The 17,229-nt window shown below is 42.9% G+C and overlaps 1 protein-coding gene across 1 annotated transcript; it reads left to right on the forward strand.

The window, feature by feature from the left end:
• The first annotated feature begins 1,768 nt into the window (after positions 1 to 1,768).
• e96h-0303 (juvenile hormone binding protein e96h-0303) lies at positions 1,769 to 11,227 on the forward strand. Its single transcript, NM_001043484.1, has 5 exons — positions 1,769 to 1,854; positions 5,109 to 5,328; positions 5,660 to 5,784; positions 9,928 to 10,080; positions 10,801 to 11,227. The coding sequence occupies exons 1-5, from the start codon at positions 1,794 to 1,796 to the stop codon at positions 10,950 to 10,952; spliced, it is 711 nt and encodes a 236-aa protein (NP_001036949.1). The 5' UTR covers positions 1,769 to 1,793; the 3' UTR covers positions 10,953 to 11,227.
• Positions 11,228 to 17,229: the final 6,002 nt, after the last annotated feature.

A 17,229-nucleotide genomic window follows, 5' to 3' on the forward strand; every position in this document is an offset into this window, starting at 1 on the left:
AGTTACGGGAAGAATGCCCGTATAATTGGCAGTTATGGCACTGGCTAGGTGTGCCTTTCTTGTGTGGGGTTTCGACTGCGATTCCGGAAAGGCTACAGACCGTTCGGATGTTGAATATTTGCTTACCCTCGGGGGTAGGCTGGAGGGCGACGAGAACCATATTATATGGCTCCCTTCCGCGGCCTGTGTGCATGCGGTGTACGGAGTTAACCGGTAGGCCTTGTTCGAGAAGGTCGGCCTTGACGAGCTCGGCATCCAACTCTTTAGGGATGCCACGTATAACGGCACGGAGTTCGCGCTCCTCCTGGAGCGTATATGTGTGGAAACTTATACGCTCCTTACGGAGGTAAGAAGAGAGGGCCCTATGGTCGTCGGATGTTCGAACCTTAATTTGAATGCCGTTCGCGAGGTTACGGGCATTCGTAAAATTGATATTTTTGGCCTTAAGGGCCAGGGAAACTCGTTCCCAAGCTGCCTTCTCTTGAAGGATTACCGGGGGAGGGGTCTGGGCTTTATTTTGTGCCACCTGACGCGGCGACGGAGTGGCACGGGCTGGAGGCGCAACGGGAGTCTGAGGGCGGGGGCGCGACGCGTTCGCGGCTTTGCTAATTTTAGCGGTCGCGGGAGCTCGAGACTCCGCGGCACGCTTCTTACCCTTTTGCACCAGGGTGAATGCATCCGTCGATGAGGCGGGAGCGAGGTCGACCTCCATCTCCGAGTCAGAGTCGGAGGACGAGGAGGCGGGCGCAGGTGACCTACGAGTAGGTGTTTTGGACGGCGCGACGGAGGCCGCGGATGATCGCGCTGCTGGAACGGTGACCACGGCGGACGACGCAGCAGTTTTACTCGCCAGTATAGGCGACGCGGGAACGGCAGGCACGACGGAGGCTGCGGTGCTCGATGCAGAAGCTTTGCACGCAGGTACAGGCGACGCAGGAGCAGCGAGCTCGGTGGAGTCCACGAGAGGGCTCGCAGTGTGATCGGCCTTGAAGGCCTGAAACTCGGAAGTGAGCTTTGGGTAGCGAAGCCGGAGAAATTCCGCAAATACAGCGTCCATGATGTCTACGTGCCCAGGTGGGGCTACCCTGGGTCTTAGAAAACACTCGCCTTGCGGCGAGGCCCCAACTTCTCGGACCTGAGCGGTTCTATTGAACACAGGTGGCGATGCGGCACGATTACTGCAGGACAAAGAAAAATCACAACAAAACGGAAATAACAAAAAGAAGCAAAACAATTAAACACTTCCAGGAAGACAGTTTGTCGGCAGATATACCACGAACACAGAAATAACAAAAGGAAACAAAACAAATAAAAACTTCCAGGAAGAGCACTTAGTCGGCAGATGTACCACGAACACAGGCCGCGCAAACAATGGCCGGGCTAACAAAAGCCGGGCGAACAAAGGCCGGGCGATCGAGTGGTCGATGAGCACGTCCGCGCGTGACGGGTGCCTCTATCGGAATGACGAAGACATATTGCTCTATATGACGCCTACCCCAAATAAGTAGTCCAGCAACCCCCAAAAACATTTATTCTTTTAATCCCTTCTAGACATGAAGTTTTAATCACGAATTGGTAGTGTTTCAGACAATTAGCGAGGAACAGTCTGTACTACTTAAGTTCCAACAGGCCAGACGTTGCCAAGCTTTTGTCAACCTAATCGCCGATAGCATTATTGAATTTTCCATCAATTCGTAACCACATAACGACATTAGTACGACTAATCGATTGTGGTCAGTATATAAGACAAGTGCATTCAAAGAAATGAATCACTGTTTTGTGAATAGCTTACGATGTTGGTTCTTTGTTTTCTGTTTGCGTGTGCGTTTGTCGCGTCCGATGCGACAGATTTAGGTGAGTTGTTGTGTTATTAACTGAAATGTAAAGTGAGAATGTTCGAACGGACCACCGTGACGTGAGATTTACCCGCCTAATACAATAACTGAGACCTTAGAACTATATCTCAAGATGTGTGGCGCATTTACGTTGTAGATGTCTATGGGCTCCAGTAACCACTTAACACCAGGTGGGCTGTGAGCTCGTCTACACATCTAAGCAATAAAAAAAAAAAAAAAAATTATAATAAACAAACCAAATTTGAAGTCCAAATTTACTTAAGTATGTATGTAGTTAGTGGTAGATCCAGGCTTCTAAACAGACCGCAGAAAAATAAAATTGAAAAATTACTATTCAAGGAAATCAATGTCATAGACCCGTATCTTCTGATTAATGACTGGACTATCTCTTTCTAGCACGACAAAAAGTATATGTAAGAAGAAGATGAGTGACTCATCAAGTCCCCGATAATTTGGGGGTCAATTAATTAATGTGTACTAGTGATTACACACCAGCCCGGTTCTGACGAATATTAAGCATACAAATCAAACTTAGCAAAATAAAACATGCAATTGAATGTGATATACAACTGAATGTGATTTGAATGTGATATACACAATAGACAATTATTTATAGTACATTTATATTTAAAAACTACCAGGTTTTTAACTGTACTGTCTCATTAAGTGGTTATTCCGTGGTAGACTTTGGACTGAAACAAAATAATACTCTTATTTATTATCTATTATTATTACCTAACTACTTTACCTATTAGATGTGTAAATTTGAAATCCAATGAGCTGGCCTTATCGACAACATATTGTACGAAACTATTCCCAAAATAGTAGCTATTAAACTTCAATTAGTTTCTTGTGGTATGTAACAACTGAGTTTTTGTTGTATTGACTTCCATTATTAAATTGGTTAAATAGTTTCGATTGAAGATGCCAACTCGGAAAAACTTACAGGACCCTTTTTTTGGGAATTCAAATTAAATTTGGATAAACGATTCGAAATAAAATAAAATGACAATTTAAAAGAATTAAATAAATAAGTGCACATGTAAAGACGGCTAGTAGATACTTACAATCCTGTCGCCGCTGACTACTCCCCGAATCCTGATCATGCAGGAGCCAGTCACCGTCAACGCCCTAGACACGTCCTTACGGATCCATCAGATTCAATAACCTTTGCATTAGACGCCTTCAGCTCTAACACTAGGAGCAGGCTGAGGAACCCCGGTAACCGTACTCGTCGAACTTGACAAGGAGGTCGACGTGCAACCTAACCCATGCATCAGCCCGCCGAGTTTCTCGCCGGATCTTCTCAGCGGGTCGCGATTCCGATCCGGTAGTAGATTCATTCGCGAAGCAGCTGCCCTTGAGTTGTTAGGTCTCCTTTGGAGGCGCTCGGGCAACTGTTAGCAAATGCCACCCCTCCTGGCTGAGCCTTTGCTCGCCCACCTGTCCTGGCGAAACTGGAAAGGCCACTGGGTCACCAGGAATCTTCCAATCATAAAAAAAACTTACAATCCTTGGCCAGGCAGGGGAATGAAGGCGAGCGTAATGCGCATTGATAGGGTCTCCCTAGCGTCGCAAGTCCACTGGTAGTCTTCAATTCCTCCCTCTGCGGCATCATGGACACGACATCCGCGCGGTGAATCCATTGATAGCTAAGAAATTCATCTCACGATGTAATGTTTTAGATTTGCTTTATGAAATAAGTATATCTATGTACTTTCATTACTTATTTTTAAATTCAACTAAACCAATTTAATTTTCAACAATTTACATTATTAATTTTACGTATATTTACATTACTGTTACATTCAATTTTGCAATGATTTACAAAAAACTCTTGTTACCAAATCATTGTTATTGTATTTTAAAGCTGTCAATTGTGCTAATAATCTAACGACCTTGACCTGTTTGCCGGCGTCTTATTAATTAGCTTATGTAGAATATGAGTAGCAGTGTTGTTTTTTTTTTAATATAAATATATTTACAAAGGCTCTTACTTCTATCTCATTTTAGAGCGTACTCGTAAGGCACCAGAGCACGAAATCTAAGTCTTACGTTGATGAAATAGTTTTAACTGACTCGGTGATTAGTAACTTTTATGGCTGAGCCGAAGTTCGAGGGTTCTATTCCCACATCGGGCAAACACACGTGTGATGAACAAGTTTGTTTGTTGTTTGTCTGAATGTTTTATATCTATGTATGCAGAGGCGGATTATCCGTAAGGCAAACTAGGCACGTGCCTAGGGGCATATAGTTAAGGGGCGCGCGAGCTCAGAATTTTTAAATAAATAAAGAAAATCGAAATCCATAATAGAATATTTCTATTTGGCCTATTTCCCAGAGGAATCATGAATTTCGATGTTCGTTCTGTCGTCCCTCTTGATTTCTAACAGTTATAACGTCATATTTCATTCGCGCATTAGCGTAAGTACAAGGGTCCTGGTCTACTAAAGTCTATGGTTTGATGATACAACGTCATCGTAATTGCAAAACAACTTGTTAAAATTTATAGTATTATGATGGCCATTTATGGCCGGTATAAAGGCGCCGATAAAATGGTTGCCTTGGGCCCTCTTTTTTTTGTTATTGCTTATATGGATGGACGAGCTCACAGCCCACCTGGTGTTAAGTGGTTACTGGAGCCCATAGACATCCACAACGTAAATGCGCCACACACCTTGAGATATAAGTTCTAAGGTCTCAGTATAGTTACAACGGCTGCCCCACCCTTCAAACCAGAAATGGGCAGGGCGGTGGTACCCACCCGCGCGGACTCATAAGAGGTCCTACCACCAGTAATTACGCAAATTATAATTTTGCGGGTTTCATTTTTATTACACGATGTTATTCCTTCATCGTGGAAGTCAATCGTGAACATTTGTTGAGTACGTTTTTCATTAGAAAAATTGGTACCCGCCTGAGATTCGAACATCGGTGCATCACTCAACACGAATGCACCGGACTTATCCGTTAGGCCACGACGACTTCTAACGCTCTGGACCATTAATCCGCCACTGTATGTATATATGTATAGATTAAAACGTATATAAATATGTATATTAGTCTCTGGTTCCCACTTTTTCTCTGGTAGACGGAATCCTAGATTGGGGCCAGATTGCGTGATTTCCACGCGGTTATTATTATTACTTAATACTGGTCGGGTCAAATCAACAATTTACCTACATCGAGTGACCACAAGCTCATCCGCTGCTACCAACTACAATATACAATTAGCGTTTCGTTAAATTTCAGCAAAATTTATAACACCATGTCGACCAAAAGACACGGCTTGTCTGAAGTCCTCAGCGCAGAAGGCGGTACCGTTTCTCGCAGCGGGAATCGCCGATCTCGGTATTGAAACCATGGATCCGATGACCGTGGGCCGGGTGAACACCGTCCAGGCTGGCTTGCACATGGATTTTAGAGACACGACCGTCAGAGGCCTAAGGAACTGTGTAGTTTTAAATTTGAGGTAATATTGCCGTTCCTATTGTTGGCGTTATATGTAAGATCCCGAAGCAGACAAGGAAATGTCATCTCAGCTTATCGTGAGTGGTTTCAGTGAGCTTTTCGCCGGCTCTTCTCAGTGGGTCAGTGGTACATTCTGCGATGCATTGCTCTTACTAGGGCTAGTGTTAGCAAATTCTTTAAGGTTGTGCCCGTGAAGCTCACCCACCGATCCGTGTGAAAAAAGTGAGCTAATAATTTCAAACTTGCTATTTTTGTGCGTATTTCCACATAGTGAATACTTCGCAATGTGGACAAGTATATTTACCTAAAGGGCTATTTATTGTGTCTTTCAGGCGGTTACACGACAAGACCCTTCTAGATCTGAAGTGCTCTGTGACACTGGTTGGTGAATACACGTTGGGTGGCCAACTACTGATACTACCCATCGAAGGCACCGGAAAGTACAGGATCAGAATCCGTAAGCTATTTCTGGATGTTAGAGTATTTATTGTTATTTGTGTTGTTTTATATAGTTTACTCCACATACGTAGAACTATTGGTTTTTTTTTTTTTTTTTTTTTATGATTGAAAGTTTACTGGTGGCCCGAAGGCCTTTCCAGTTTCACCAGGACAGGTGGGCGAGCAAAGGCTCAGCCAAGAGGGGTGGGATTTGCTAACAACTGCCCGAGCGCCTCCGAAGGAGACCTAACAACTGAAGAGCAATTGTTTCGCGAATGAATCTACTACCGGATCGGAATCGCGACCCGCTGAGAAGATCCGGCGAGAAACTCAGCGGGCTGATGCATGGGTTAGGTTGCACGTCGACCTCTTTGTCGAGTTCGACGAGTACGGTTACCGGGGTCCCTAAGCCTGCCCCTAGTATTAGAGCTGAAGGCATCTAATGCAAAGGTTATTGGATCTGATGGATCCGTAAGGACGTGTCTAGGGCGTCGACGGTGACTGGCTCCTGCATGATCAGGATTCGGGGAGTAGTCAGCGGCGGCAACGATAAGGCGATTATCATGACGCATAGCCTTATCGAAGTATCGTTCCGACGCTGACTTCATGTATTTCCGAATTGATTCGAGGCCCAGGTCGTCGTGTAGGTCAACGTTCCTCACGAACCACGGAGCCCCGACAGCTAACCTGCAAAAGCGGGATTGTAGGGATTGGAGGGTGTCTATGTGTGTGCGGGCCGCGTGAGCGAACACCACACTCGCGTAAGTCATGACGGGCCTTATGCAAGTTTTGTAAAGTGTCACCTTGTTCCGAAGGGACATTTTACTCCGCTTACAGATCATGGGGTAGAGCCTACCGAGAATAAACGCGGCACGGTCACGGACTGATTTTATATGCGGGCGGAATGTCATCGATGCATCCAGGGTAACGCCCAGGTACTTGACCTTCCTGGCCCAGGGTATGGGTTGTCTAAAGAGAGTAATCGGGGGTGTGAGATTCCTCCTCCTAATCCGGGAGGAAATCCGTGTGGAGCTTCCCCTCTGAAATAGCACCGCAGTACTTTTCGCTGGGTTGATGTCTATGCGCCATTTTCGGAACCACTGTCCTAGGGCTAGGGCTGCGCTCTGAAGCTTCTTCGCGATTAGGGACTTATTTCTACTAGAATAGTAAACAGTCGTGTCGTCGGCGAATAAAGCTAAATGGGTCGGCGGCGACCGGGGAATATCGTTGACGAATAAGCTAAATAGGAGGGGTGAGAGGACAGAGCCTTGCGGGACTCCAGCTGTGAGAGGTCGTGGGGAGGAGCGGGTTCCCTCGACTCGATATCGAAAAGAGCGGTTCGACAAGAAGTCCCGTATGATGAGCACGAGACTATCCGGCACGCCCATGTTGAATAGTTTGAAAATCAAACCATTGTGCCAGACTTTGTCGAACGCTTTTGCGACGTCGAAGAAGAGAGCTCCCGTGTATAACGGTTTTGGTCGATTAAGCCCCACAAGAATGTGCTCCGTGAGGCGGTGCACCTGTTGAACGCATGAGTGATTTGTACGGAATCCGAATTGTTCATCGATAAGAATGCCCTTGGATGAGACGAAGTCTCTGAGGCGTTTGTAGAGCAGACGCTCATACAGTTTGCCTTGAGACATGAGGAGGCTAATCGGGCGGTAGCTCGTCGGATGATTTTTTGGTTTACCGGGTTTATGTATGCCGATAACGTCCGCTTCTTTCCACACCGCGGGAAAGATACAGTTCGCCATAGCGGCATTGAAAATAGATGCCAACATCACGATGAGTTGGACGGGTAGAAGTTTAATAACGCGGTTGGATATACCGTCGGAACCGGGAGCCTTGCGAGGACGTAGGTCTTTGATCAAGTCTTTAACTTCCATCGGGGTGACGGGTGGTAACGCATCAGAGGGTGGCAAGGAGGCTCTGCGTTCTACCTCACTGTCTACTAATTCTACATGAACAGGGTCCACGGATTGAGTGCTGGGCGTGCACTGGGTTTGCAATGTATCGGCCAGCAGCTCTGCTTTTTCGTCATCATCGAACGCCGCGAGTCGGCCTGAGGGGCCTACGAGGGGGGGCATAGTTACTACCGTATCCGATTTGAGAGTACGAGCTAAGCGGTAGTAAGACCTTTGAGAGGGCGCGAGTCCTTCTAAGAAATCAGACCATCTGGCATCTCGGACTTCGGTGATGCGAGACTTTACGTCGCGTTGTAGGGCACGCATTCGAATACGATTTTCCGCGGTAGGATACCTATCGTACGCACGGATCGAGGCGTTCTTAGCTCTAAGGAGTTCCCTAATATCGTCGGGCAATTTGAAGCGGTGAAGGAAGTCCTCCGCTACAACTTGCTTCGATGACCTATCTAATGTCGAGGTGATGTGTGACGTTACGATGTCTATGGCTTCAGCGGTATCCTGAGGAGACGGGATAGAGTCCGGACTAAACGGAAGCGATGGTGGATCAGATTCAGCCAGGCTGATGCCCAGCGTGTGCCAATCCACCACAGTCCTCGTGACGGGAACGGAATCGGGAGCGCGACCGAGCTTCATAACGACGGGACGGTGGTCTGAATCTAACTCTGAAACTACTTCGATCGAGTGTAAGCGCAGAGTTACGTTTTTTAATAACGCTATGTCGAGTATATCCGGGCGATGCGCGATATTTAGCGGGTAGTGAGTCGGGGTTAGCGGAGCGACGATATCGAAGGCGAGATCATCGACTAACGCGTCAAGCCGCCTGCCATTCGGGGTTGTGGTGTGTGAGTTCCACCTGATGTGTTTACAATTTAGGTCGCCCGCCAGAATGACAGAGCTCCCCATACCGAGCAGCGCCTCGATATCACTGCTTAGAACGATCTTATCCGGTGGAAGATAAACGGACGCGATAACGATCGGCGCGTGTCCCGTCAGTGAGATTCGGCACACTGATGCTTCGATATTAGCGAGCGCGGGAGGATCGAGCGGGACGCAATGCAGGGCTCTTCTATAGTAAATGACGGTACCACCACCACGGGCAGAGAGCCTGTCGTTCCTGACCATGTTATAGTTCGCGATTTTAGGGTCACGGCGCGCGGGCTTAAGTAGGGTCTCCTGCACTAAAAAGATATCAATTTGGTTGTCACGCAAAAAGTCAGAAACCTGATCACGTTGATTTGCGAGACCGTAAGCGTTAAAAAATCCTATCGTTACGGATAGGGGCTTTATTCTACTTATATACGCCATTGATTACCGGCGGAGTGAGGGGAGGACGTACGTATTTAATGACGCGTATACATCGGCGTATTCCTGCACAACGGCGATAAAGTGTTGTGCAGTGGAGGCAGCGCGAATGGCGTCGCCCAAAGCGTTAACGCGCTCAAAGTTGATCGACTGAAAGAAGTCGATCGCTAAAGCGAGATTGTCGGACGCGGTCGGAGGGCAAGTCGCGGGAGAGGGACGAGTCGCGGGGGCGGGACGAATCGCGGAGGAGGGAGTTGTAGCCGTGTTCGTGTACGGCAGCGGTTTTGCCCAGGCCGAGACACTGGGCACCGCCGCCGGAACGAACGCTGGCTTAGCCTGCGACGCAGAGGGTGCCGAGGCTTTGATGTCTGGGAGAACTATTGGTTTGGCTAGTCATAAAGTATATAGGCTGTCTCTCTGTCCTTTCTTAGTATGGACACTGCAGGGTAAAGTATCTATATCCCAACACACAGCCTTAGCTGATCGTGCGCAAGAAAAAACGGTTGCTCATCACGTGAAGCCGCGAACAAGTATTCTTATTCCTAATGCGGTGGTACCACACCAGGTTGCAGCACCTGTGGAGTATGACGACCTTTTGTTGACATTTTTTTTTATTTAGTGCTTGGATGAGTGAACGAGCTTAGAGCCCACCTGGTGTTAAGTGGTTACCGGAGTCCATAGACATCTACAACGTAAATGCCGTCACCCACCTTGAGATATGAGTTCTAAGGTCTCAGTATAGTTACAACGGCTGCCCCACCCTTCAAGCCGAAACGCATTACTGCTTCACGGCAGAAATAAGCAGGGCGGTGGTACCTACCCATACGGACTCACAAGAGGTCCTACCACCAGTAAAAAAATTTGCTGACCAAACAACAATTTATGACGTTCGGCCGGTTTCATATGTCTTAACTTAAAACTCACCATTCTAGGGGACATCATAATGAAGATAATTCTAGACGTGGAGGAGAGAATAGTGGAGGGCGACAGGTACTGGCACGTCAGCGACTGGAAGCACAGCGCCGAGGACGTCTCCAAAGTCGAATACCAGTTCCAGAATTTGTTTAACGGCAACCGTGATTTGGGTAAGTTATTATTTATATAATAAACTAGCTGACCCGGCAAACTTCGTAGTGCCTCAATCGAGAAATAAAATACCTAAACTTTTGTATAAAATAAACTTAAAACAAACAAAAGGAATCCGTCCGATGGGGGGGGGGACACATTAAAGGAAAAAGTTATTTTTATTGAATTCCGAGCATTTTCATATTTATTTAAACCTTTTAAGCTTTTTCTGGACTTTCACAAATACAAATAATTCAAGACCAAAATTAACCAAATCGGTCCAGCCGTTTTCGAGTTTTAGCGAGACTAACGAACAGCAATTCATTTATAAAACGTGACGTGTCAAACGTGACGCTTTTTTACAATAAAATCATTTTTTCTTACAATTTTTTAATTTAAATTTATTTTCTATTATTTTGTTGAATTTTCTATAAAAGCGTATTTTGTTAGTTTTTTTAAGCTATTATTTATTTTCCATTTTTTAGTTGAATTTTAATTTTTTCAATTTTTTTAAATATTGTATTGTCATCGGTCCTTAATAAGTATACCAAATTTTGAGTTAATCCGACGTTTTGAAGGGGGTTAAAATCATGTTTAAAGATTCCGTTACAAACATACATACTACGTCTGAAGCTAATAAAAGCGTATTAAAAAATGATCTTCCGTCTTCTCTGTATCTTATTGAGAATCGCACTGATAAGTTGTTTGCATTTACAATTACCCAATGCTTTCATCCACAGCGAAGACAATCCACGATTTCGCGAACAGCAACTGGCGGGAAATCTTTCAGGAGGTGGCTCCTCCCATGGTCAAGGCTATCGTCTCCAAGATAATTCACGAAACATTCAAACTGTTCGATAAGGTGCCTATCAAGGATCTAGCATTAGAATAAATAACGCTACGGTTGGAAGCATGACATTCAGCGAAGTGTCATACTCTCGCGTCATCCATCTCATACTGGTCGTGTTGTCAAGTTTAAAATAACGTCACAACCAAACATTGTATTGGCCGGGTGTTGATGTACCACTTGCTTGTCTACCAGCGCTCGCAAATGTTAAAGAGTGTTCATTTAGTATTAATCACATCCAAACGTCGCCGATATACAATAGTGTAAATAATTTGTAAGCCAATTAGTTTTTTTAAGAAATAAAGAAGACTGTTTTAAAGCATTGGAGTTTTCTTTATACATTATACATATATGTTTATAATGAACAGGAATCCTAATGCCTTTTTTATATTTGAAGGAAAGCCCTTGGATATTAAGACTGGAATTTAATACCGTCCCTTTTATAGTATGATAATCTGCGTCTCGAGAATTTACCCATCTTTTTTAACGATATATTTCGCCGATTGGCAGCGTAAAGTTTCAAATTGATTAATTAGCTTTAATATTTTCTAAGTGGTATTACGTGATTTTCTGAGACTCCTAAGGCCTTTCTCGGGAAGCCACGTATATTGTGTGTGGTGGTAATAAATATACATAAACTGCTTATTTCTCTACACTTGCCTCATATAAATATTATCATTGTCACACTTGTATATTCAAAGCAACATTAGATTCGAAAAACAAAACAAATCACACTACATGCCTTTTCACGTTCTTACCAAAAAGCCCTTCATTATGTTTTATAAACAGGCAAAAAGTCGTGCAAAAATTGCCCGTAATCACGGCGGACATTATAACAAATTTGACAGCTTAACGAGTACGTGACAAATGAATTGTACATATTTGACAATTGAATTACGAAATAAACACTTCCGCGAACGAACAGACGGCTGAGAAAATAAGATTTTTCCGTGAATTACATACATATGTACGTATCAAGATTGAAGTTCATAATTTGTTTAAATTTTTATTAAAGTTCACCAGAAAATTGTGTATAAGATCTGGGTTCAGGATAAATACAAAATTCTACCGAAGTATACATTATAACTGTATTCAATATTTAGAACACTTAACGAACACTTTAAGATTCTCAATTCGCTTCTTCCGCTTCGCTTCAGGTGATCCGTTCGCTGTTTCGCTTCGAGTAGTTTCGATTACTGACTGACTGCATCCCATCTCTGCAAAGCTTTTATAGTCGATAAGACATCTCTAGATTAATCGAGAACATTCTGGGCAAGTCGAGTAGTTTCGATGTGTGTTTCCGCTGTCTGACAATAGTTGGCGGTGTAAGTCTCGAGCTTTCTTGGCGATACTAGCTCCTTTGATATTCGTTCTGGCTATTCGGCGATAGATTGCGTCACTCTTACGAGCGTAACAATATATACCAAGGGTCGGGAAATGGCGGATCGCGGTCCGTATCCGGATCGCCGACCCGTCTTGTGCGGACCACGAGAATACAGCAACTTGCACTACAGAGTACGGAAGATTCCAGCGAAAAGTTCTGGACGAAAATTGTGTGTCGTGGTAATAAATATCCATAATAGCAAAAAATAGCTTTGAAACTTCTTACTTTGTTTGAAACTTCTTACTTCTAAAACATCAGAAGAACTGGTAATTCTTCTCTGGCAATAAAAAAGTAACTTTTGGGTCAACATATATTTGTGAAGCAGTATTTTTGAAGATTAACTTCATTAAGAATAAGTTTCGATCCCGACTTACTCATGAATATCTCCATGCTTTAATGTTGCTTGCATCAATTTGCCCCCAAGCTTGAGACAGATAGTCCGCAACAAAAATTTCATTTTTCTCAATGTTAGGTAAAAATTACCTTTGTTATTTCCGTAATTACATTAAAATTTGTTTAATGAATATTTTTTTCAATAACATGTTGTGCGTACCGCGATGGTAATTTCATTTCCTAAAACGGAGCCTGAAATAAAACTAGGTGGTGACCCCTGATATATAAGACCGGAATTAAATTTCAGTGTTAGATTTATATCCCTTAATTTAATAAGATTTATTTTGAAGAGATTTCGAATAGGATTATTTCATATCAATTTTTTATTTATTTTTATTGCCACAGGAGAATTACCTGTTCCTCTGATGTTTTATAACAATATAAACAATGACCGGTCGCTATTACGATGTTACTCCGTGACCGCCCGCTAGAGTGCTGGTAGCGCGCTGCACAGCCTCAGCCCCCTCAGGTCACCCCGTGACCTTTACCAGGGGAAGGCCGTAGCCTATAGGAGCCGGGAAGCAAACTCGCAATGGGCAAAAACCCAGCTCGACGGCGACGGATCGGCGTGGAGAGGGAAAAGGTTTAACCTTTTTTTGTTTTTTTTTTCCTACCTATCTAGGCTTGAGAGGCTATTTCAGATTCTCCTTCACGTGTAGGTGAGCTCACGGGGCTCAAACCGGTAGTGTTGCTAACACTGGCTCTAGCAATAGCAGTCCTTCGCAGAATCTACCACCGGACCGGAAACGCGACCCACTGAGAAGGTTCAGCGAGAAACTCAGTGGGCTGTGTCTATGGGATTTTCCCCGTCCTACGCTACCGATTTTTAATTGTCTCTAAGAATTACAATTCCTGAAAGATCTTTCAGTATCCGGCTGTGGCAGCTGTGATATGTTTCGTTAGAAAGCACTTCGCGCGTACGCTTGGTATTAGAGTCAACAGACTAAAATAGGCTTTTATCCTTCTAGTATAAATGTTAAAGAAACACACTCTCAACGGACCGACACGGATGGATAATACGCGCCTAGCCCAATCTGTCATCTACCAATCTAAACAAACAAGTAATAAGGGGAAAAAGTAATTCTGAACAGCCTTTTTAATGAATTTATGTTAAAAAATTAGCACCTTTTAATGTAGTCAGCAAACAATACACAGGCTGACATTGCCATGTCATTGACCGTGGCTATGACCAAAGTTTAAATGTAAATGACCCGAAAACAAAGGGAATCCTATATGCAGAATTTTATGAGTTCTGATATTTGCAAATGTAAACAAGTACCCTGACTCTTGATTTACTAATGCTTAAAAGGAAATATTCCCTAAGCACTGTGGAGGTGTGCCATTTTGAAATGCCAATATCAAAACTTCGTGCGATATAAATGGTTTTTAAAAACTCTATTCTGTAATTAGTCGTAATAATTTTGACTATAATAAAAAATCAAATATGTTATTATGTTAATACTTTTAGAATCGATTTAGAAGTCGTCGTGGCCTAAAAGATAAGACGTCCGGTGCATTCGTGTTGAAGCGATGCACCGGTGTTCGAATGCCGCAGGCGGGTACCAATTTTTCTAATGAAATACGTACTCAACAAATGTTCACGATTGACTTCCACGGTGAAGGAATAACATCGTGTAATAAAAGTGAAACCCGCAAAATTATAATTTGCGTAATTACTGGTGGTAGGATCTGTTGTGAGTCCGCGCGGGTAGGTACCACCGCCCTGCCTATTTCTGCCGTGAAGCAGTAATGGGTTTCGGTTTGAAGGGTGGGGCAGCCGTTGTAACTATACTGAGACCTTACAACTTATATCTCAAGTTGGGTGACGCATTTACGTTGTAGATGTCTATGGGCTCCAGTAACCACTTAACACCAGGTGGGCTGTGAGCTCGTCCAACCATCTAAGCAATAAAAAAAAAAAGATTTAAAACCATAAGTTGTGTGTATTTGGAATACTTTGTTAAATTAAACAACTTCAAGCGAATTAAATCTTTTATTACCCCATAAATTGGTGAACAAGACCACGGATCATCTGGCGTTGAGTTCACGACGCAAATAACATTGCCTTGAGACATGATGTCGGTGTCTCAATTTTATTGTCTGTCCCACTTTTCAAACCGGCACCACATTCGCAGCATTAACTTGCATTATCTATAGGCATAAGAAATATCCAATGAGCTCGGTCACGCATCTACATAATAATAAAAACGTCCTAAACTCCTCTGTCACAAGCTAGCTAGTTCTCCTGTGTTACGGGTATCGGAACGCACATGTCAGACAAGAAAACTACAACTAAAGCTCCGGATACCAAACATCTTCGACAAAGACACTGTCTAAGGGAATCGGTTTTATTACGGTAAGCAGTGGCTTGGCTCTGTCCTTATTGCTGACGTCACGCTCAGGTGGGCTGTATGCTCGCCTATACGGCAATAACAAAAGATGTGCGGTGTCGTGGGACACTGGATAGGAACGAAGTTTCTTATTATAAAAATAATAATTTTTAGTTCTATTCGAGGTATAAAGAAAAAATTATTCGGGTATACATCTTTATTATGATTTTTTTATTGATAAAAATAAACAAAAAAAAGTACTTTCAAAGTTATCAACTTTATTTTATTCACAATGATTTATAAAAATATATTTAATAATAATATACAAAGAAACAGCTATTTATATGATTAATAATAATAACCGTCATCACGTAGACTATACGTTAGACACTGTATAGCCATCATACTAAGACTATACATAAATAATAAATATCTTACGTTACGGACGCTTATTCCCGATTAGGGTACCCCTCCGCATCGTCCCATAAGGAACTTCGTTCCAAAAAAATCGAACTCGGGCTCCGCCAGAACGACAACCATCGCCAGAAACCACTAAACCAACAAACATATCGCTGCAAATTTGAATAAAACTCATAGAGGTACTCATCACAGTCATTATCGACAAAACTAGAAATAAAAAACATAACGCAGAAACCTGTTTGAGAACACGATGCCTTGTAGGGGTCAAACAGTCGACATTGATCATTTAAATAGATCATGTTATTCTATTATTCTTGTCAACACAAACATTTCCTTCCTGCATTTTTGTTTATGTAGGGATAAATAGACAGCGCTTAGTGACTTGGTCCTTTGAACGGAGAGGCGCTCAGATTTAGTGTTAGTAAGCATTTGTGAGTTAGCTACACACAGTAATTAGTTTACAGCTCCTCTTGTTTCTCGGATTTAGTGTTTTGCGCGGAGCCCTAATTCTTTTTCTAAAATAAAAATAAATTATTCCTTAAGCCATTTGCTATCTGTCATTGCAAACTCGTCAAAAAAATGGCAGACATTTTTTGTACATGTTTTTGTTTTTTTTTTTTTTTGTTTAAACGTGTTTCCCCTGACATTGTCAGAGCTCTTATTTAGGTTTATGTAGATTTGTTTCCATATTTATTAAGTTGACTTAGAGTTTTTTGATTTTAAAATTTTTTCTTCCAAAATTACATACTTTCCAAATAGAACGAAATTTATTAAGTTACACAATTTTTTAATACAACAGTTCCCCATGCTTACCAGGTCATATTATTCCTAATAAGGTGGAAGCATGGGTCAGGCTTCTTTATTCCGTTTTATTGTTCGTTCTGCTATTTTTATTGCGTACTCCAGTAGGATGCCCCTTTCCTTTTTACTACGCATGATGTGTACATGTATTTGGGAGAGCTATCACTATGTCATTATAAACAGAGACTTAACTTTTATTTATTAGTTTAAGTGTTTATGCGACCGTTTTGAGGATTAGATTTATTTAAAACTTTTAGAATAGAGGTCGAGTTTTTATGAAAAAGACCAAGAAGAAAAACATCTAAACACGAATACAAGTGTAAAAAGTTCATTTTTTGCAACTGACGTGCGGGGCATGTCTGGCCAAGCAACTGAAGTCTCTACTTATTCAACAAATTGCATCTTAACAGAGATAAAGCTGAGTCAAGGTCACTAAGGTAAGGAGAAGCGTTCGGTCTGATGCTCATCTCTTTCCACTCAGTTATTTTTATCCTCACCTCTCCCCCAGCGTGTCCGTTAATATGAACCATAGCTAATTCGACCAAACGACGCCGCCACTTATTTATCTCGGATGGATCAGTGTGCTTACTGCGAGTTTTTTAACGTTCTCGATAGCGTAAAAGTTAACTCAAATTTGTATGGAGATGAAATGTTTGCTTACGTTTATCGCTAGGGGCGCTGTTTCAACTGCATACCATTACCGATCCTGCGGACATAATGGAAAGCAGGCAACGTCGCCCCAAACAATCCATTTCGGATCCTCCCGCCCGATCCACTAACGGTGCTTTTAGGTACCTCAAGCACCGGTCATCGTTCTCGTCGAACCCGTCGCTTGCGACGAAGGGCAATAGCATAGGCAGTGAAGTTATTACATAAATGAAATGGCCACAGAATGCGTTTGGATCTTTTTATTGAAAATTACTTTATGACTTTGATAATATTATTACATTATCTTTACTGTAGGATAACTTATCGGTTTACTTATTTTTAAATT

The sequence above is a fragment of the Bombyx mori genome, chromosome 23 (genome assembly GCF_030269925.1).
Source record: "Bombyx mori chromosome 23, ASM3026992v2".
Lineage (NCBI taxonomy): Eukaryota > Metazoa > Arthropoda > Insecta > Lepidoptera > Bombycidae > Bombyx > Bombyx mori.

What these genes read in the sequence shown, in the direction of transcription:
- e96h-0303 (NM_001043484.1), top strand. Translation starts at nt 1,794, where the DNA reads ATGTTGGTTCTTTGTTTTCTGTTTGCGTGTGCGTTTGTCGCGTCCGAT. An exon ending in GTCCGATGCGACAGATTTAG is followed by an intron (nt 1,855 to 5,108) that starts GTGAGTTGTTGT and finishes GTTAAATTTCAG; the next exon opens with CAAAATTTATAACACCATGT. An exon ending in TAACGGCAACCGTGATTTGG is followed by an intron (nt 10,081 to 10,800) that starts GTAAGTTATTAT and finishes TTTCATCCACAG; the next exon opens with CGAAGACAATCCACGATTTC.